The following is a 23801-nucleotide window of genomic DNA, read 5'->3' as shown; positions in this document are numbered from 1 at the left end:
AAGACCAATCGCAAGATTAGCAGTTTACAAAGTAAAATTATTGAAATTATGAACACTTTATGAGTATCCTGAGTTTTGCATCATTGAAATTACAAGAAAATTAAGCATTAACACGTTCAACTCTGTCAAAATTACTAGTCAAGAGGCTGCTTGGTATTTTGCTTTGTCAACCGATGTGCAAGAGTTCAGTTGTTGTAATTCAGTAGGTAGTAAAATTCCGAGCATGATGGGTAAAAGGAAGGATTTATCAGACTTTGATAAAGGACAGATTGTGGGTGCTTGACAAGCTGGTGCCTCAATTTCCCAAACAGCTGAACTGGTGAGGTGTTCATGAGCTGCCGTAGTTAAAGTGTACCAGGACGCATCAAAATAGTCAAATAATGACCTGGCGGCAAAGGTTGATGTTAGAGGTGAACACCAGGTCCGACGACTCGTACAGGCGCAGCACTGAGAGTTGACTACCCAATGCAACATGGGTCAACCCGGAACAATATCTGGCATGACCATGCATTGCACGTATGGGCTCTACCAACCTCTCCTAACCAAGATTCATCGGTGTAAAAGACTTGCCTGGTGTAAAGAGCATGCAAGTTGGATGTTAGAAGACTGGAAGAAGGTGTGCTGGTCAGATGAGTCATGTTATTTACTCCTCACCGTGGATGGTCGTGTATGGATATGGCGTCAACAACATGAGGCTCTTCATCCATCATGCATGGTGTCAAAAGTGCAGGCCGGTGGAGGCGGTTATATGGTGTAGGGCATGTTTCACTGGCAGGAACTTGGAACCCTGGTGCATGTGGAACAACGTATCACTAGTCTCTGCTATCATCAACTGCTTATGACTGTGTACATCCCGCTGTATTACACTTTTTCCCAATTGGCGATGGTGTCTTCCAAGATGACAATGCGCCGAGCCATTGGGCACTTGTTGTGCAGGAATGGTTTGAGGAACACAGTTCTGACTTCCAGCATATCAATTGGCCTCCGAACTCCCCCAATATCAATCTCATAGAGCACTTGTGGGACACTATGGAAAGGCATATCAGGCATCAGGATACACCAATCACCTCCATACTTGCATTGCTGACCGCATTACACACAGCTCGGTTGGCCATACCTTCCGAATGCTTCCAATCTTATTGAATCAATTCCATGTCAGATAGCTATTGTACTGAGGTCAAAAGGACCTACAAAGTATTAAGTAGATGGTCATAATTCAGTGATCACTCAGATATACCTACCACCTATCGAGCGACAATGGTATTATAATTATCCAAAAATAGTATTTCACGTTTGAAGTAGAAGAAAAATTACTGTCTCACAAAAGCGAGTGAATGAACAAGCACATCTCTAGGATACACAATTGCCGATAAGTACGAGAAAAGGATGATGAGGAACAAGTTCAAATGGGCCGGAATTGGTAACATCTTTGACCTCCCACCAGTAAATAGCAGGCTCACACCCTCTACTTACTCTACCGAATCAGTGTTAGTGACAGCATTGACTTCATATAGGAAGTGATGTAATTTGCTTCATTTCTGTTTCACATTTTCTTCAAAGATGTTTTCACATAAAATATCTTTTATGCGTACAGGGTACACACAGGCTTTTTTTTTTTTTTTTCTTTCTTCATTCTTTACTACACTGAGTATAGTACGGCAGAGTTTGTACATTACTGTGAGGTTACTGCTACCAATATGCAGCACTTTGCATTTGTGAATGTTAAACTTCAGTTGCCACTTAGTTCATCTGCCCAACTTTTCTTGATCCTGTTGTAGCTGCATACTGTCATTAACAACTCTGCCAACCTTAGGACATTAAGTCTGATATACCTTCATCAGTATTATTAATAAATATAGAAAACAATAGTGGGCCCAACCGAGCCATCCCTTTATCCATAGCAGCAAATTTCCCTTTATGCAATGCTGCTCCAATTTGTACAGCAGTCTTTTATGTGCAACAGTATCAAAAGCTTTCCTGAAATCCAAGTATATGATATCAAAATAATTTTTGATGTTAAAGCAGCTTTGGTGGCACCTACTCAATTTTTTGGAATGAAGTAAAACTGATTAGTAACTAAAATGTGAAACGGAAATGACATCACTTCCTGAATGACACTAATGATGCTAACTCAGTATATTGTATAGAATAAGTATAGGGTATGAGCATAAAATGTTACATTGTTCATACTAAATATTTAGGAATGAAGTAAAACCATTTGGTAACAAAAATGCACGATGCAAATGATGTCACTTCCTAAATGACGCTAACTCGGTCATCACTAACTTTGTTTTGGTAGAGTAAAAAGCAGGTGCAAGCATAAAACATTACATTGTTCATAAATTCGGTTCTAATTGTTCTATTTTAAAATTTTAAATGGTTTGGATTTTCTTTCATTGTCTACTATCTTATTGTGAAAAGTGTTGAAAATACAATCTCAAGTGTACATTTCCTAAAGATGTTTTCACATAAAATAAACCATCTTTTGTGCATACAGGGTACATATGCTATTTTTTTGCATCCAGTTCCTTAGTGACCACATTGTAATATCCAATCAAATTGGTCAGGTAAGATTTTCCCTTAACAAGCCCATGCTGTGTCTGAACTATAACTACAGCCTTATCTAGATGATCCTACATTGCTTCTTTAACATTGACTCTATTATTTTTCCCAGAACAGAAATAAAAACTAACAGGTCTGTATTTACTCGTGTCACCCTTTAATGAATTTGTGAATGGAGGATACATTTGCATATCTCCAGTCTGTGGGGACCTTCCCTGAATCCAAGGATGTGATCTTAATTATAGCTAAGGATTTGCTTACTTTCTTTGCTGCCCCCCTTAATACAACCGGATAGAACCCCTCCACCCCAAATACCTTTCTTATGTTTTACTTCAACATTTTCTCCTCCACTTTGCTCTCAATTACTACAAAATCATTAAGCTCCCTATTAGAATTTAAGCTTCTGTCCTCCACTTCCCTACAGAATTCCTCATGTGTGCATTCAACAGTTGGACCATTGATTAAAAGTGGACCAATCTGATTCATCCCCTTCCTTCTAGAGTGTACATAATTAAAGAAGTCTTTGCTGTTTTTTCTTTATATTCTTTGCCAAAGATTTCTCGTAATCTGCCTTTGCTTGCCTAACCTCCTTTGTAACCTGATTACAAACTAGCCTATATCTACCATAGGCTTCTGCATTACCTTATAATTTATATGCATCCCATTCATTTTTCTTCCCTGCCACGAATCTCTTTAGTTCATCTTACATCCATTTAGGCTTAAACCTTGAACAGTATTTCTTACTTGGTATGAAAAGACTAGTAACTTCCAAGACTAATTCCTTGAATGCTTACCATTTAGAATTTTCTGTTGGTAACATCATCAGTTGGTCCCACTGTACAGAATTTAAAAACTGTCTGAGACCACTGAAGTCACCTTTACAAAAGCAAAACCCCTTTATCCCTGACGTTAGTTATATCTCTAAATCTCACATCAGTACACAGTGATTACTGCCACCTAGTGGTTCCTTTATCTGCAGATTCTTAGTGCATGAATAATCACTGCTGATAATCAGATGAAGAGTATTACTTTCTGTTGTTGCCTCTCGAACATGCTGCTGTAGAAAACAGTCATCCAATAAATCCACAAAAAGTCTTGCTAATGTGCAAGTGACCAACCCACAAGTTCTAATCAATATCTGGGAAGTTAAAATCCCCCATTATTTAAGATGGTGTGATTTACTGCCCACGCTATTTCTCTGCACAGTTGTTCGTTGTGCTCATCAGAGTCATTAGGCCTATAACACACTCCTACTCTCATTTTTGCTTTCTTTGCTTTCCCAATGCTTATTTCCCATCAAATTGACTCAAAATTACACTGGCCACCCATGTCAACTGGATGCCTTAGTGCACAGGATAGGAAGGGAAGAGGGATTATGCTAAAAGCATAATCTCTAAAATTGCACTCCCCAAATTGAAATTCTGCATTCCTTATATCTGTGTGACACCTCTCTCATATCCTAACAGTATCTGCCTTTGATGTGTTGACCAGCACTTCAAATTCATCAAATTTATTTACTATACTTCTAACATAGGTGTACATGCAAGTATATACATGACCTGTTCTTACTCTTAGTTATACAAACACAGCCCATGTATTTACTTGTTCCATGATGACTCCCAGTAGTCCTTGAAATCCCCAGCACCTTGCTTCCCAGCTGCTGCTGATTCCAATAGAAGCAGTGCAATAATCACTTTCACTTATGCCTGTGGCTATTGTTAATCTATTCTGTGCATTCCTTCCAACCTACCTAACACTGCCTCGATAGCATCAGCAAATATTCTTGCACCTTTCTATTTAAGCGTACCCCATCCCTGTAGCAGCAGTGTCTCCTGTTATCAAGCACACACCATACCGAGAAAAATTATACCCCACGATCCTTGCATAATCTGTCCAGGACCAAATTGATTCACAAGGCACCCATTATATACTCCCTCCTCTCATGTCTGGGCAGAATTGCAGACATTTTGAAATTTAGCCCTTACTCACGCATTTTTTTCGCCTCTACTTGTTAAGTAAGTTCGCAGATCTTCTACTCTTAATGTCATTAGTGCCAATATGTACAACAATATCAACTTTTGCCCCAGTCCAATCCCACCTGTCCTTTTTTGTATAATATATTTCTCGTTTCCTTGACAATGGAGCCACTGACAACAACTAGCTGCTGTGGGACAATTAGCATTCACCATATGGGCAAAGTATGTAACAGCATTTAGATAAACAATTTAATCCTTTTGAGCACATCCAGTTTTCTTTCTGTGTCTAAGGTAAAAAGACAGTCTTCCTAAATTAATAACTCTAATTTCTAGTGCTGCTGTATTTGTTAAGTTGGTTTCAAAAACAAACAGGTAAATTTCTCTTATCTCTATGAAATTCAAGCCGCATACAATATTCATGAAGATACCTTTGTGGAGCTTTGAATTTATTAGCAGTCCATTTTGCATATAACCTCTGTTTCCTTTTAAAAACACTGGCAGATGCTTTCAGAGTTTAATGCAAACAGAATGTATTAACTGCCTCAAAGTAAGTTTACAAATAAAACCTCTTTGAACCTTAAAATAGCTTACATTTGAATAAACCAACATTTTTAAGCAATATCTCTTAATAAAAGGATGTGGACGTGCTGGAACAAGTACAGAGAAGGGAAACGAGATTGGTGGGGGGGGGGAATAAGGGGATGCTCAAGTTCTGTACATTGCAGTGTGTGGAGACTAAGCACCTATAAGTGTATCTGATTGAGGTGTATAAGACTTCGAATGGTTTGAGAAAGCTCAGTGCTGATAGGATTCTTCCTCTTGTTCAGATTATACACTTGAGGGTTCATAAATTCAAATTGAGGAAAGACTTGTAGAATAGATGTGTGGAAATTTGCCTTTAGCCAGCGAGTGGTTGTTTTCTGGAACAAACTTCCATCTGTCGTTATGGAAGTTGATAGCTTAAATAAATTCAAGGAAGAAGTGGACAAAACTTTTGAAGAGAAATAGGTAGGTGAAATGGGAAGGTTTTTTTTTTTTTTTTCTGGCTGATGCTGTATAAGCTTACTTTCTTGCATCATGCCACGGCTAATGCACAATGCAAACTTCCATATGCTATGTTTAGCTTCTTCGCTATGACAAGCAGTGCTGACAACCAAGCAATGCCAATTCAACAAACATAACAAGATAAAACATGGAAAATATAAGTGAAACAATGAAAGTTAAACACATTAGGTTATCTGTGCATTGCAGTAGAATATATAGGGGATTAACATTTACAAACTACAGGATACCTGATAAGTCACACCCTATTTTTTAAATCATCGTAACTTTGTTTTAATCGATTTTAATGAAACAAATGTTTAATGATTCATAATTAATTGAGGTTTTTGACACTACATTTTAAAATTCCACATGTGCCCCCAGCATTTTCAACATATTTCCTTAAACTGCTATATTCATTTAAGGAAAAGTGTCAACTGCAAACAGTTAATTGGAATATTTGTGAGCACATTGGTGATTGGTGCTTCCATTTTCTCAATTTATATGGTTTTTTTATTGCAAACTCTAGCTTGGCCCACTCCCATACAAAAAAATCATGGGGCGTCAGATCTAGAATGCGACATCTTTTGCAAAATGAGGAGGTGCTCCATCCTGCATAAAATTAAAAGTTCAGTGTTGACGTCCTACTGTGAAATAACTGGCTACACATGATCTTGCAACATTTCAAGGTTATCTTTTGGCATTCATTGTGTCTTGCAGAGTAAAAGAACCAACAACCGTGGATAATGTGATATCACACCAGACTGTTCCCTTTGGATTACCTGAGCATTTACAACACATGCTAAGATTTTCTGCTGCCCGATCATGGCGCTTGCGTTGATTAACAAAACTATCAAGGTGATGTTATCAAACATCTCTGGCCACTCTTAGTTCCACCCAACATAATTTCTGCAAATTGAACCCTTCTGTCGCAGTTATCAAGAAACAATTGTTGAATGTAATGTGGTTCCGTGGTTTGAAAACAGTTCTTACCTGAGGATTTCCCAACTGCATAATGGAAGCATCCATTTTCGCAAGCTCCATCTTGCACTGTGGGCTCCTTCTTCTGGAGTCCATAAGATTGATGGCCTTCCTTTTTGATTCCTGTTGGTTACACAGCCCATCGTCATTAACTTATAATGGCAATTTTTTACTATTTATGTATATAGTGTATGAATTCCATCCTTTAGCCCTCCACTACTTTTGAACTCTTAGATCTCCAAATCTCATACTGGGATGCAATTTTGACCCTCTCTTGCATACTCTAAATTGGAAGCATGCTTTGCCTGTAAAAGAAACTAACATTAACTTTCTGAATTTCAAGGAACAATGAATCATTTTACATTGGTTTCATCAGAATTGGTCAAAGTAAGGATCTTACAATAATTTAAAAATAGGGAATCACTTATCAGACCCTATATTACAAAATAATTCATCAAATATATAGAATACACAAAGTGAAAGTTATATACATGTGCAACTATAGGAGAAATGAAAGACAAAAGATACTTTTCCAGTTCTCTGTGCATAAAGTTCTTTGAAGAAAGCTCAGTTCATAAAGAAAAGTTCTAGAATGCTGCTCACAGCTTCTACGGGGGAAAAAGGACAATATTAGTCAATTCAGAAGGACTGTGACCATGGATGTATCTATAAAAAGCATGCAGCAGAAACTGAAAGTCTTATGAGACAAAGTGGGAGATACCTTGTAAGAGATACCTTGTAACTGGAGTTAGTCAGGTCATTAATTTACCTGACTAACCTCTTTGTAAATGGCATCCAAAATGTTAAGAAAGGTTTTAGTGGATATCATCCCAGATGTGGGAACAATGTTCCATGATAGTGCACATTTTCGATTTATACAAGTTGTTTAGAAGAAAGGTAACATCGAGAACAAAAAAAAGGCCAGTTTTTTTTTTTTGTTTTTTTTTATCTAGAGAAAATATTTGTGATGTGCTTGTTTCAAGAAAGATCAGAAGTCAGGGTAATCCTTAATAGAGATATGTGATCTTGTCTAGAAATCTGTCATCAAAGAAGAGCATAGGAGCAGCAGAATTTTTTTTTTTTTTTTTTTTTGCATGAAGTTAACTAAATTTTCTTCAGCACATTAGAGAATTAACTGGAGAATAGCATTTAAGGATTTGGTGATGGTTGTTTGTACAGGGCAAGATTTCTCAAAACTAGAAGGGGGAAGTGCAATCAGCAAAAACTATTAACAGGATTTCCAGTTAGTCGGAAAAAGAATTGAACCTTGGGTGGATATGTTAGAAGACTGAGCACTGTCTACCTTCACCCACAGTTAGAGCACCACTGATTGTGTGGATAAAAAGCAAAAAAAGAAAGAGGGTGGGACTGTTGCATATCAATATTTTGGTAGATAACATTGATTTTTCTTAAGCTATCAGTTTTTAAATCTTCCACTTCCATTTTGGAAGTAGATTACCAAACTAGACAGAATCAGAAGAATGATTTTGACTTAGCCATTGTGGGTAATGTAAAACAAGATAGATTCTGTTCTTTTGCTCAGTGAAGTACTTTATTGCTACCTATGATTACGTGATGCACAAGTTCCCATTTAAAATTGATATTCTTATAACAATCAATTTATGCTGAGGTCAGACAAATTTCGATTGTTATTGCATCATTTTCAAAATGAAAATTTTTTTTGGACTAGTTTCTATTGCTTTTAAGTGTCATCAAAGATGAAGAAATAAATTAAGCAATAAATGCTTTGCAGCATAAGTACTTTCAATTTCATGTGAGAGCCTACAACAGGTGATCATTAATTTAGACATGAAGAAATGATATACATAGTGTATAATGTTAATTATAATGTGGCTCCAGGGGGTTCCCCAACTTTGCGTCAGGCAGTGTGTTGAATACTACAAAACTCTGTAAAGGCTAAATTTATGTAGGTTAGTGAGTGTTCATGTAGTATTAGTGTGGGATTGTGTTGTTTATCTGGCCTCTTAGCCTAGGGGCCTGTGTTTTCACACAAAACCCTCTAGTTTACTATCCAGCGCCACAAGGAGGTGGCCTAACAGTAGAGAGTGTAAAGCGCTGACAGGATGAACACTGGGCTAGCCAAGGAGGCAACAGTAAAAAAAGGGGGGGGTTGAAGGTGATAGTGGTAAGACAGGAAGTGGGAGAGGCTAAAGTGGCAGAGAGGAAGTGGGGGGCAGTAGTAAAGGCACCTGTCTGGTTGAAAGGGGGGGACAGAAGAGTTGACAGATGGCAGTCAGGTTACCCACCAGGTGAGGGGGGGATGGGAAGGGCAGTGAGAGAATAACCAACCCAGGTGGTGGGAATGAAGGATCGTAGGGAAAAGAGTCCCTATGTTGGAGCACCTGCATTGGTGCCCTATCTCACGGCGGTAACTAGCAGCAACATTGTGTCTGCTTGGATGGGTAAGGGGGCCACTATGGCCCTCTAGCCATCATCCACCTAGTGGAGGGGAAAGGCAAGTAATTTTATCCACTTATAATCCTCATTAACTATCTGGTCTCATTCTGGTTTTATAGTTTTTTCTTACATTTATAGTTTTTGTACTTTTTTCCTAATACAAAGGGTACTAGGAAAGTTTTGCAATACAGATTTGTTTATTTAATTTTTTCAAAGTAATTTCCTCTACATTCAATACACCTCTCCATCCTCCGAAACCAATCTTTAAACCAAGTTTCACTAGGGAGTAAAGCACACTCGTTGTCCCAAGCCCGTAGAAGGTCCTCATCACTGGAAAACCGCCTCCCTTTTAGCTTCATTTTCACATGCGGGAACAGTGCAAAGTCGCAGGGAGCAAGGTCTGAACTGTAGGGAGGGTGCTCGAGAAGTTTCAGTCCTGTCGTGGTCAAATATTCGGTGCAGGCTTTGGTGCGGTGAGCTGGAGCATTTTCGTGATGGAGGTACCAGGTGTCCATTCTTGACTTTGGCCGCAGGTTCTTCATAGATCCAATGACTTTAGGCAGGCATTATTCAGTATACCACTTAGCTGTGTGACTGTCTTCTGCGTGTCCAAAACGACACGTTCCACAATTCCACTCGATTTGAAAAATACAGCTATCATTTTCTTCTTTACAGATCGGGATTTTCTGACAATTACGGGTGTGTCGTCATCATCAAAGACCCAAACTTTGTTTTGAGCCTTGGTCGGCAGATCGTAATAGTACAGCCAAGTCTCGTCACCTGTCACGATGTTGTTCACATACCGAGATTGTCCCTTATCAAACTTTTTTAACATCTCCCGGCACCAAGTCACACGTCGTGTCATCTGCTCTTCAGTCAGTTGATGCGGTACCCAGAGAGAACAAAGTTTCTTCACGTGCAAATGATCTTGCAGAATCGAATGAATTGCTGGTGCATTTAGGCCCAAAGTATCCTCTATGTGTTAGTAGGTCACTCGCCTGTTTTCGTCAAGCATTTTCCTTACAGCAGTAACGTTTTCCTCCGTAACTGACGTTCGTGACCATCCCGGCCTCTCAGAATCCTTCAGAGTGAAATTTCCCCTTTGGAATTCTCTATACCACCTGAATATCGTTGTACGATGTGGACAATCATCATCTAGTGCAAGAGTCATTTCTTCTAAGCACTGGTCTATGGTTAAACCACGCACGAAATTATACCGCAAAACTGTCCTTATCTCATTTCGTGACCACGATGCTATCGCAAGCACTTTACACTCTCACTACTAATGAATAACTGAGCCCATCGACTTGGCGCGGCGGCTACTATGCACATATGAACATGTCTCAACATGCAGCAACAAGCAGCTTCCTGTGATTCATTGTTGCGTCATATTGCAAAATTTTCCTAGTACCCTTTGTATATTCTGTTAGGTTATACAATTCCCCCCCCCCCAACACACACACATCCATCTTCTTTCTCACACTGGGGTGGGGAGAATCTAGTGTACTTACTATACTAAACATGTAATAATTAAAATTTATTGGCTAGAGACTAAGGGTTAGTAAATATTTAAATTAATCAATTTGTAGTTTGCAAATTGATTAATTAATGTTGGCATTTGTCTCATTTACTCAGTTCTTTATTACTGCACTGCTCTTCCCAGGCACTTCAACTTAATACTTTTCAGTTAAAGTGCAGCCCTGGTTGCAGATCTGCAGCCAGGGAAATAGAGAAATGATGTGCAGTGGTACTTGATTGGGGAAAGTGACAAATACATAGGAACTGCTAAAATTTCTCATACGAATGGTGAGTATAAGAGAATATTTGGCCAGGTGTAAAAACATCAAAAAACTGAATTCAGATCTTCTCTTTGTGGTGAAGCATTTCTAAATGTTTCACCACAAATTCCTTCCTGCAATTGTCTCCGAATATAAACAGAAAACTTATAAGATTAGACTATGATGTGCTTTATAAATCGGAGAGAGATGCTAACACAGAAGTTTCGGTTTTACTTTTGACATTGTGTCAAAAAGTCTAGCAAGTTACTCTTGTATTGTGCATTTTCAGTTTGTTTTAGTGGAATGATAACTTAAAGTGTTTCTTAACATGTGATTTACATGAATTAAAAGAGAAGACAATGTGAAGATGTCCCTAGAACTGATGGAGTGAAAATGAAAAGGTGCGCAATTACTTCTGAAGAGAAAATGAAAATAATAAAAAGAACTGAAAGTGCAGGCATGGCACCTGCTGGCCATGAGTTAGGATTAGTGCACTCAGCAATAAATATGATAGTGAATGATAGAGTGAATCATTAAACATGTGAAAATAGGCTTACACAGTCAGTGAATTACAGTCATGCATATAGTAGAATAATGGAAGAAAGGTAAAGACTTAAAATGTATGCATTGCATTCTTAACTTTTCCATTCAATTCAGTCTTAACAATTCAAGAGAAGACAAAAAAATATCTATTAGTGTTTGAGAAGGTGTCTGTAGAATTCTGAATGCACTTAATGCAAGTTGAGAATGATTTCAAAGATGCAATGTCCATGCAGGGCTGCATAATATAAAACTGACAGAAGCTGCTAGTGCAGGTTCAGGAGCAGTTGCATGTTGCCCTGACCTGCTTTCTGAAATTGTTGGAGTGGGGGGAATCAGTTGTAACTGGATTATTCTGGAAGAAGAGATGACCTCACATACATACATACATTGCAATTGAGAAGAATAAATTGCCTGGTTTGAAAGCTGCAAAAGACTGACCTCATTAATATGTAGTAATGCATCTGGCAAAGTTTAAAAATGGATATTGTTGCTCTTCAAGAAATTAGTTGGAAAGCTAAAGGCATGATTAATAAGTCGAAATGTACAGTGTATTGCTCTAGAATTTATGACAGACAGGGTGTAGGAATTATTTCTAAGAGAATGCACAGATCAGTGCTTGCTTTCACACCAGTGTCTAGGAGAATTTGCACTTAGAATTAAAGGAAAATTCCACAATGTGACCTTTATTAATGTGTATACTCCAACTAAAGGTCTGGTAATGATGTTTCGGATGGATTTTACAGTGAACTCCAAGCTGTGTGTGTGTGTGTGTGTGTGTGTGTGTGTGAAAGAATTCAAAGGCATGATGCTATAACTCTCTGTGACTTCAACGCTAAGCTAGGCAGGGAAGAAGTTTTCATGGGTCTATTTGGGAAACAGCCTCTGTGAAGAAACAAACAGTAATAGTTTTAGAGTAGCACAATTTGATGTTACCAACAACTTTAAGGGCATGAGTACCTAGTTTCCAAGAAAGAATATTCATAAAGGTACATGGAAAATCCCTGGTACAAATCAGGCTAATCAGATTGATCATGTATTGGTCTCTAAAAGGTGGGCTACTGCAATTGAAAATGTCTATTATTTTCGGGTTTGATTCTGATCATTTTCTAGTGGGAGCCAGGCTGAAGTATAAAATAGCCCTAGTAGCAAGAAGAAAGGCTGAGAAAACTAAGTAGTGGAATGCAGAAAAACTGAAAGATAGACTTGTCGAAGTGAAGTACCAGGCAGAGTTGGCCCGAAGAGTGCAGGACCAGGAAAACAGTGACAAGATTGAAGACGAATGGACTCGCATAAAGGAAGCAGTTCTGGGTGCAGCACATGCAGCCTTGGGTAAAACCTCAAGGCACAGAAATGAGGAGTGGTATAATGATGAGTGCCAAGAAGCAGTAGAATTGAAAAGATGAGACAGGGTGCAATGTTTGCAGTGGAAAAGCAGAGTGTTTAGTGACCACTGCAAGGAAAAACAGATCACCGCAACTAGGATGTATAGAAAAAAAGAGAGAAGCGTTTAGGAGGGAGGTCAATGAAATGGTGGAACATTACAGCAAGAAGGAAAGTAGAAAGTTTCATAAGATTAAAGAAAGTATACAGGAATTTCATCCAAAGTTACTACAGGTGGAGATAGTGAAGGAAACTTGCTGATAGAGAGAAAGGAGGTTTTGAAACAGTGGAAAGAGTATTCTGAGCGCATCTTGACAGGAGATATGACTGAAACAAAACAGCTATTGTACTATACAGTTGAACCATGCATTGAAGACCCTAGCTTCAAAGAAATACAAAAAGTTAAGTGCCTAAGAACTTTAAAGCACTGTGGGCTTACAGAATAACTGCAGAGTTGCTCAAGAATGGTGGATGACACTATGGAGAAGAATACACAATCTAATACTATTCATATGGTCTGAGGAAAAAATCCTGGAATCATACAGCCAATTCACAAGAAGGGTGATGAACTGCTTTGTTCTTACTATAGAGGCAGTGGCGAATCCAGAAAAAAATGACAAGAGTGGCGCCATTTTGTGCACTAGAATGGTGATCACATTAGCATCAGTGTTGCCAACTGTAGTCAGTTGAAAATAGCTGAGCCACAATGCAAAAATGGATAAAATCCTATGTTAACAATGAAAAAAAAAATTTTTTTTTTGTAGCTAAAGGAAATTTAAATGATTAGTGTATATTTTCCAAAAAAATGACAGGGATACTGAGTGTTACAAGGTTTGTTGACGGTTATTTATAACAGATTGGCAGCATATTCAGAGGCAATCGTTGGAGAATATCAGTGTGGTTTCAGGCCCAATTGCTCAGCAGCTGACCAGATTTTCATTTTGAGATAGATACAGGAAAAAGAATTTGACTACAATATACACTTATTTAAGCTATATGAAGATTTCAACCAAGCTTTTGATCCCCTCAACAGAGGGGAAATGATAAATGATCTCCTTCTTTTGGGCATACCTGCAAAGATTATTAGGCTTATAAAACAACCCTGGCTGGTTCTAAAACAGTAGTGAGAATTGATAATGAGCTGATAACTCCTTTTAACAGTAACCCTGGTGTTATACAAGGCAATGCACTCTCTACTGTGTTATTTAACTTGACTTTGGAAGTGGCTATCAGAAAATTAGAAGTGATTTGACACATAGGCACAAAGACAGTGCAGGTCTGTGCATATGCTGATGATGTTGCTATTATCAGTAGGACTAAAGGAGCACTGGAGGAAACGGTGGCCAGGCTGGATAGTGAAGCACAAAGACGAGGACTTAAGATAAATGAAGTGAAGACAAAATATATGGAAGTCCAGAGAATGGCGGATAACCTTGAAAATTTAAGAACCTGTGGTTTCTTGTTTGAGTATGTTCTGAATTTTACCCACCTAGGTTTGCAGATAAATCCGTCCAACTCTTATAACTAATGAAATTAAGTCCCGTATCCTGAGTTAAAACAGATGTTTCTATACACATGAAAAACCATTGAAGTCCCGAGAATTGAACAGACATTTAAAATTAAAAATACACAAAAGCCTGAATTAGATCAGTTGTGACATATGGTTGTGAAGCTTGGACATTAACAAGTAAATGTTGAGAGTGTTAGAATGTAGAATTTTACAAAACGTTTTTGGGCCAGTAGGTTGTGGATCCTGGAGGATCAAAATGAACCATGAACTTACCATCTTATTTGGGGTGTGGACATCGTCAGATTTGTGAAGAGCCAGAGACTTGCCTGGTTGGGACATGTTATGAGAATGGATGATAGCAAAACAACTAAGAGAATAATGAAATGGAAACCTATCGGGAGGAGAATGAAAGGAAGACCATGGAAAAGATGGATGGGTGATGTACAAGACTTACTTAAAGATCATGAGAATAAGAAGTACTTCTGGGAGGGCTTATTGGTGGAAAATTGTCAAGAAGGCTTGAAGGAAGATTGTCAAGATTGTCAATTTGAAGCAACTGGTGACTTCAAATTGAAGCCACTTTTATTGTATCATAGTGTTAATCCATAGGCACTTCAAAAATGTTTGTTTTCAAACAAATGTTTGATTTGGAAATTTAAAATAAAGGAAGGTTTGCTGCAATGCTTTTCCGGGACTAGTTTCTGCACCATTTTGTACCAGACGTGGAAAATTTTGTTCTTTTAATATTTATATAAATATTAAAACATGTTGTTTAAGGCACACTGTTAATTTTCAGCAATGCTTGCTGGTCATCATTCTCATTTTGTGGATACTCTCAAATGTTTAAAGTAGTGTTCCTTCCCCCTAACACTCCCCCCCTCCAGCCCTTGGATCAAGATACCTTTTTCATCCTTAAATCAATCTCAAATAATATTTCCATCTCAAATAATACTGTCTTAAATATTACTTGAGAGGAATCACAGCTCAGGCAAGCCAGGAAGAAAGCAATTGTTCTCGTGCAGTTTGGAGGAGTTATGATTTCCTTATGGTGATGAAAAAAAAATTTTTTTTTTTTTTTTTTTTTATGGAAACCCCAAACACGAGAGGTATTAGAACCTATAGTACTTAGTACCGTGCTTGGGTTGGAGGTTGAGAAGACGAAAGAAGATATTTGTTGACATTGGACTTGAACTTCTGTAGACTGTAATTTTCGGGAAATACGTATCAAGGAAGGTTGTTCCAGAACACGGCAGTTGAATGAATAAACGAGGAAGATGAAAAGTTTATTCTGTGAGTTTGAAGTTGGACAGTAAATGGATTTGGGCTGGTGGCTCCATGTGTTCGGACTGTTTTGAAAGAGAGAGCGGGAATTATAGAAGCCAATTCAGAAGAACAGTGCCCATGGAAGTATCTGTAGAAGATGCATGCAGCAGAAACAGTACGTCTATGAGACAGCGAGTGGAGAGACTCTGTTAGAGATGAATCATTAATTAACCTAACTGCTCTCTTCTGAATGGAATCAAGAAGCCTTAGAGAGGTTTTCGGGGCACCACCCCAGATGTGGGAACAATATTCCATGGCAGGGCGGATTTGCGATTTATACAGAGTGAGCACCTGTTTGGAAGAAAAGTAACGCCAAGAGTGAAAGAGAAAACCAAGTTTTTTAGATGCAGAGGATTGTTTGTTTGTTTGTTTGTATTGAGGTTTAATGGCGCATGGACTACGGGGGTCATAATGCGCCAGTTCATACAGATGCAGAGGAAGCAATATTTGTAATGTGTTTGTGCCAAGAGAGATTAGAAGTCAGGGTAATCCCCAAAAGAGAGATATCATTTTGCCTAGAAATCGGAGTGTCACTAAAGATAAGCATAGGAGCAGAAGAATCCTTTTTGTGAGATATAAGACAAGACTGAGTTTTAGAAGGGTTGAAATTACCTGAAGATCGGCATTTAAAGAATTGGTAGCAGATTTTCAAGAAGTTGAAGCTGATTGAGCAGGTCAAGGTTTCTCAAAATGGAAAGTGGAATGCAATGTGCTATCATCGGCAAAACTATGGATAGGATTTCCAGTCAATGGAAGAAGGTCATTAATATACAAGAGGAAAAGAGTGGGGGAAAGAACTGTACCTTGGGGGACACCGGCATTAGTCGTTATTTGTGGTTTTTTTTTTTTTTTTTTTAGGAGCATTAGCAACTAAGGCCATATTGCTCCGGGATATGCAGTGGTCATTCCCTGACCTTTCCACATCCTCTGTATTTGGTGCTGACAGGCTCGAAACCCCAGTCTAATCAAGAAGCATGTGCTACGCACTGCTGCTCCTTCCCACGGAGGCTACGGAAGCGCACCGTCATTAGTGGAGAAGTTAAAGACATAGAGCCATCTACCATCACCCTCAGTGAGCGATCAGAGAGAAAACTGGATAACCAATTACTAAAAACAGTTGGCAAACCATAAGATGGAAGCTTGTTTAGAAGACCTTTATTGCCAAACACGATCCAAAGCCTTTGAGATGTCAAGAGCAACTACTTGTATCTCGCTGAACCTTTCCATTGAATTAGTCCTTAAATGGGTAACATAAGCCATAATATCACTATGAATATCAATATTCTAATATCAATATAATATCACTATAATATCAATATTCTAAGCCATAATATGGATTCTGCCAGTATGGCAGAATCCATACTGGCGATTGTTGATCAGACAGAAGTTTTCTAGGTAGTTTAAGAGTTGGTGGTTAATTGATTTCTCCATTACTTTAGAAAGAGTAGAAGTAATTGCAATGGGACGATAATTGAATGGAAGGGATTTGTCACCCTTTTTAGGAACTGGCTGGATATGAGCAAATTTCCAAGCAGAAAGAAAAAGACCTATGGAATAAGAAAGTGAAAAAAGGTGGCAAAGAATAGGAGTAAGTTCAAGAGCACAGGTTTTGAGAATAAGTGGAGAAATACCATCGGGACCTGGAGCTTTCTTAGTATCAAGATTCAGCAAAATCCTACTGACATCCTTTTGACGGAAGACCACAGGAGGCATTGAATGGAGCATGTTGGGAATGGTGGGATGTGTTTTACCAAGATCATTAATACATGAGTTGGAAGAAAAATGGGATGCTAGCAGGTCAGCTTTATCCTTGGCTGAAGTGACAACAGAACCATCTGGTTTGGACAGAGGTGGGAGCAGAGATGGGCAAAAGTTGTGGCCAATAGCTTTGGCAAGAGACCAGATTGTCTCTTGCTTGACTACCATTAGGGCAAGAAGCAAGTTTTCTACTCTGAGCCTGTTCAAACTCTAGTTTGGACTGATTAATAATTGCTTTACAATTGTTGCGAGCTTTGGTGTAGGCAGAAAATGAAACTGAAGAATTAGAAACTAGCAATTATGATATGCAACATTCTTCTCTTGAACAGCCTTAGCACATTTATTGGAAAACCAAGGTTTAGATAAAGGACAAGATTTTAAAGTGGTGTTTGGGATAAAGGATTCGATTCCTGCAAGAATAATTTCACTGACACGATCTGAGCAAACGTTGACATCAGACGTTTTAAAACAGTAATCCGACCAAGGAAAAGAAATCTCACAGGCCATCCTATTTTGCATTCTTGTAATGCCAAGCAACACTAGGTTGTGAATAGCCATGACATAAAGGCTCCATTGGAGAAGAGACAATCGTCAGGTTGTGATCTGAAGTGCCTAAAGTACCTCTCACTTCGACCGTATGCTTAGAAAGGGTTGTTTGTGAGAAAAAGATCAAGCGTGTTGGCTGTATGATTAGGATTGTCTGGTATTCTTGTAGATAAATGAACAATCTGTGCAAGGTCATTAGTAATTGCAAAAACCTCAGCATCTCGACCAGCTGGGTCGGTGTGACTAGAAAACGGAAGCCAGCTGGAGTTGTGAACATTAAAATCACCAAGGAAAATTACCTCACTGTTAGGAAAGTTGGACTGGAGAAAGACAAGTTGCAAAGAGAGGAAGTCAAAGAGCTCCAAGTGATTAGTGTAGTTGGGAGAACGGTAGAGACAACAGATGAATTTGACACAATGAGGTAGAGAGATTTTAAGCCAGAGAAGATCAAAGAGAGGAGATTCCAAATTGCCAAGTCTCTGACAGGGAATATCAGAAAGGACATATGCACGAGTACCACCTTTGAGGCGAAAGGAATCATACAGCGAATAATTTGGGCATCTGAGGTGAGCAGTAGTTGAATCAACCGATAACTGAGATTCTGTCAGAAAAAGTACATGGGGTTTGGCAGACTGCAAGTGGAAATAAACATCGTTAAGATTAGAATTGAGACCACGCATATGAATTAGGAAGTGCTTGGGAGGTTTAGATCTTTTTGCAGATAAGCTTGCTCTATTAGTTTGACAATTCATGGTGTATTCAATAGTAAGAAAAGGTGGGTGGGACATGCTGTATGAAGTAATGAAATTTTTATATATGGTGTACACATGGTAAAAATATATCCAGGTCCTTGACATAACGTGGCCTTGAACTCCCTCCAGTTACTATCTGGCAGAGTAGAGGTAGCAAGATTATACACTAGCTGATTCGGAAGCCTCCTAGAGGTAGTTAGTACACTGGACCGAACCAATAGGTTCGGTCCAGTGTACTAACTAGCGGCCGGCCTGCAAACCCCGTTTTAGAGCTGTACCCTCAATGTGTAAGGAATATTGGATCTCGATGTTCATTATAACCTCAATCAACCATACTGCAAGATATAAGAGATAGGGAAGGGTTGACCAGAACTTGGCTCTAGAGACTAAACCTGGGTTCCACCACTTCAAGCCTCCAATAAGCACAGTGGTGGTATTGCACCAGTTGATGAGAGTCGTCTACCACCTAGTACTGCCTGGTAACATAGAGGGGCGGCATTCCTCCATGTGGTGTGGGTGCCACAGCTCGACCCCTGCTTACGTTTGTTCACACGTGGGTGGTCACGTATCATATACTTGTGCATGGAGGTTATACCCAGGTTTACTAACAGTGCCGCCATCGTGAAGGTGCAAGCAGAGGATTTGGCTGTCACAGACTGTCCGGACTTCGCCGAAATTGGGTCCACTTGACTTGAGTGTCACCCGAATATCAGTTCCATCAGCGTTTTAGACTCCCAGGTAGCAAGTACAGCTTGTCTGGCATATCTGAGAGAATGTCTGTGACAACCTCAAGGACCAACAAAATATTGTTGCAAGTTGGAAAGATATCAATCTAATATGACAAGTTGCTGAAGAAAACCTTACCTGCAGTTTTTCCAAGGCTATGAAGATTTTCAAGGAACAAGAAAATGTCACAGTGCAAATTTTACACACGACAAAATCACGTGCAAGTGAATACTAGAGATACAAATGAGTTGCTAGTCTCATAGAGACTTCATACCAACAAATTGATTGAATTGCTGGCATGGATTCAAATTAAATCAATGTGAAATCTCCAATACCCCTTCAAAGAGCCTCAACCTCAAAAGTTTAAGAGAAATCATAAGTTGGAAGAAGCATTAGGAGTCAAAAACACTCGCTAGCTATTCTGTGATGCATTCATTCTACAATTCAACCCCTTGTTATCAACAGACTTGGTCTAAGAAATGCACTTCTTACATAAGCAGTCTACTACAAATTGTGGGTGAAAGGTAGTGTTACATAATGAGGGAGAAGAAGGCAGCTAATGAGTGCCCTTCATAACAGCATATAGAATTTCTCTCCATTGTAACTGTTTGTTTTTTTCACAGTATAGAACTTCTTTTTTTTTTCCCATAACATTCTTGTAACTTTGGAGACAGTTCAGTGATAGGAACTACAGTTCCGTGATAGGCCTTACCCCATATAGTCTATTAAACCAAGGTTTTATTTTAGAACAATGAAATATGCCCCTAATAAACAATTACCTATCATATAAAGTGTAAATTTTCAATTTAATAAAGGAAAATTTGATAAGATGTAGTTTTCTCAGTCCCTAAAAGATTATTATTTTTTTATGAACAGTTTGTTCAAGTTACCTCATTAAAATTATAACTGTGGGTAAACCTACACCAAACTACTATGCATTGTTAGTTTTCCTTGTTTTTTTTTTTTTTTTTTTTACTTAAAGTTATTTCTAAGGCAAGCTAGAGGAACCTGTTATTGTTTTACTTATTAATTTATGAACCATAAAAATATACTTCATATTTCTGAATGCCATGATTTTTAGCTAGTTTCTTATGTAAATTTTTTATACTGGTTTTTTTTTTTCATAAATTTGTAGGAGTTAGAGTTTGAATGCCAAAATTTTCAAAATTCAATCCATTATTTTTTTCAAATTTTGATCATAATTTCCTGAAACTTTTTTTCATTTTAGAAATAATGTTCCTTTGCATTCATTTCAACAGTTTTTAGAACTGGAAATGGCGAGAGGGATTATTTTATGTTTGCAATGCACTGTCTCCATTATAGTAGTTTCAAATTTTGATCATAATTTCCTGAAATAATTTTGGTATTTTTTCCGTGTAAGATAATGTAGTTTCTGACATGTTCAACACATGTCAGAAACTGTACGTCAAAATTGATCGAATGTTCATTTATATTATAGCATGTTTCCATTTAATGATTTTGGGGATTTGATAATTTATAGTAGGTCAGTGATTCTATGCAAGAATTAGCAAATTATGATGATACATCATCAGTATTGAAAAAGGAAGTCATATTTAGAGATAAATCCAGTACCCAGTATTAACAAAATAAAAAACTTCTGATTATCGGAATTGATAATCAGAAGGATTATCAATTCCGATAATCAGAAGTTTTTTATTTATCGGAATTGATTAAATGGAATTTGTATGAAATTATTTATTTCAACATTTGGCTTATTCACTCATTAATTGAGAGTTGCTTTTTCTTACTACTTTAGCCCCTTATAAAGTATCTATCATATAAACAAAAAAAATTAAGGAAAGAAATGACTTGCATACATTTCTCAAGCAAATATAGTTTAGAGAGAGAGAGAGAGAGAGAGAGAAAAAAAAAAAAACACTTTTTTAAAAAATTCCAGTTAGATGTAATAGGGTTTTGGTTCAGCCAGTCCCAAGGAGAATTTTTGTTTTCCATGAAATTATTCTTGTATATTATTGTGCAAACAGATCCAGCCAGTACAAATGACAGAACTGCGGCCTTGAATTAGCATCATGGCTTGGGTTACCACCATCCAGGGATGGTGGTAATTGATAATCTGCCGAGAATAAGTAACATTAGTCTTCTTCACTGGAGAAGACTAATGTTACTTATTTGTTGCTTGGCATTGCAAAGCACTGCTTATTCAGCGTAGTGCAATATCAGTGCAACTTGTTGTGAAGACATTCATTCACAATATGAGATGTAACATTTCACCTACGATCGATGATTTACTACGCACTAAAATGATGCTATGCACTGACTTGTTCAATTACCAAAATGTTTATATTGTTTAATATTTTTTAAATATAAAAATAAAGAATTTCTATATTGAAAAAACATATCAAATGAAAAAATCATTATAACAATATGCTGTGTATGCTTTATCTTTTTTTATGCCGGAAAGCTTTTTACCCAGGAAAATAATACATTGCAATATATATGGGAATTAAGAAACCAGACCTAGTACAGGGGAAAGCTTCTTATCTGGGTTCTACTATATTTTATTTTTTTGGCTGATGCAGCAAAAGCCTGGTGCTTCTTTGTACCATGTCGCCAATATTAATGAAGGAAGATAATTTATGTTATCTTCCTTCACGGATTAGGCGTATCCGCCTGTTCCAATCTCAAAGAGGTCTGCCCATCTTTTCTTTGGTCTTCCTCTGTCTCTTTTTCCTTTTGCTCTATATGTGTAAGCTAATTTACTTGTTCTAATATTTTATTGTCTATAACTATTTTTGTTCCCCTTAAAAGCCATTGTTCTAGTTTTCATTGTTGATATTTTAAGTTTATATTCTTCTGTTATTTGGTTTAATTTAAATACTGTTCTTTGTAAATTATCTTCACTTTCTTGAATAACTACTTGATCATCTGCAAATAAGTGTATTAATCCTATTCTTTCCATTTACATATCATATCCTCGATAAATATGTTAAACAATGTTGGTGACAAGCTACATCCCTATCTAACTCCTTGATAATAACTAAATTATAAATCATATAATCTGACCGTGAAGGGAATTATATGATTTGATCTACTATAGTTTCAGTACTATATTGATTTAACCTAGTTTTGTTGCCCTGTATGTGTCTCTTTATTTTGATAGCTAAAGCTTTAGTTTTGATAGTTAAAGCTAAAGCTAGAACAATAAAAAGCAAATTAAGCATTGTTTTTAAATGTAATTTATGATAATATGAGTGGTCTTGTTTTACTTAACAGATTATGGAACCTTGCGATACATCAATCATTCAACTCCCTTAACAAATGCAATTACTATAGAATGTGAGGATCCTCTGTTTATTGAAGATAGTATTACCACACCCACAGTGAACAGCCTTCCCACTGAGTCACTAGAACCTCTTGAAGAAGATGAAAGAGATGATATCAGCCCTCCAGATTCCCTTCCAGCAAATTTAGGAAAACTTTCGGACACACCACCTCAAGAACTACCACCCTCACCATCTCCTCCGCCTTCACCTCCTATCACTGCCACAAATCACATACAAAAATCTCAACCACCACCACCACCAACAACAGAAAGTGATGAAAAGGTAGATGATATTCCTCAAGTGTCAGTTTCGTATCAATCATCTGCAAGGAGTGCTGATGACATACTATCTCTTGATGTGAAAATTCCCAAAAGACGTATACCAGCATCACTTCCAGGTTCATTACCTCCACATGTTAATGTTATGCGAGTTATCGTTTTGGCAAGCTTATTTGTTCTGTTGCTGCTGTCGTGCCTTTTGATTGTTGTTATGGAATCAGACTCGTCACTTTTCAGTGATGTTCGCAAACTGCCTGAGATAATAATCTTGCGCAGAGAATATTATGAACCTGCCAAAGACTACCTTTTGGAACAGATGAATGTGTTGTTTAAACGATAAATGCCAGTAACTAAAGTGTCACTTCCTGTGGAGATCATTCCTACTCATTCTCCTAATAGTGTCCCAAAATGATCTTGAAGAACAAAGCTGTGTTTTCATTTAATGGCTAGACTCTACATTGACATTTCTCAGTTTTATTGGAGAAATTATACCCAAGAAACATTCTAAAAACCTACCTTTTTTTTTTTTTTTTTTAACTAAAGAGATTATGTACAAGCATTCTACATTCTAATTACTATTTTTTATTATGTTTATTACACTTTTTGATGTATTTAGCTATTTATTTTTAAAAAACTTAAATTATCAATAGTTAATTATTGTTGAAGTCAAAGTTTAATTTTAGCCAGCAAAGTCTTAATAATGTGATATGCTATTTTGACTATTATACTCCATGAAAGAACAAAGATCTGGAAATCAAGTTGACTCCTAATACAGCAAACACTAAATGGCAAAGTTCAATCCTGCCATAGTATTATTTTACAGTGTGATTTTTACATTGTCTACCCCGGTGATGCAAAGTTTTTTTTTTTTTTTTTTTTTTGTTATTAAGTTTTACATGTTTATCTAATTTTCTTTTCTCCTTT

At 37.6% G+C, this 23801-nt stretch overlaps 1 protein-coding gene across 2 annotated transcripts in view; it reads left to right on the top strand.

Annotated features, from left to right (window-relative positions):
* Positions 1-23387, top strand: part of Frmd5 (FERM domain containing) — a 433883-nt gene extending 410496 nt beyond the window's left edge. For both annotated transcript variants that reach the window (XM_090368524.1, XM_090368523.1), the window contains one exon: positions 22550-23387. In XM_090368524.1, coding sequence (XP_090224650.1) covers positions 22550-23217 — 668 coding nt within the window. In that variant the 3' untranslated portion in view covers positions 23218-23387. The remainder of the gene's footprint in view (positions 1-22549) is intronic.
* Positions 23388-23801: the final 414 nt, after the last annotated feature.

This window comes from Mastigoproctus giganteus, chromosome 2 (assembly GCF_048544385.1).
Source record: "Mastigoproctus giganteus isolate SK-2022 chromosome 2, ASM4854438v1, whole genome shotgun sequence".
Lineage (NCBI taxonomy): Eukaryota > Metazoa > Arthropoda > Arachnida > Uropygi > Thelyphonidae > Mastigoproctus > Mastigoproctus giganteus.
Note: the sequence above shows the minus strand (reverse complement) of the source record. Positions and strands in the feature narration are given on the sequence as shown.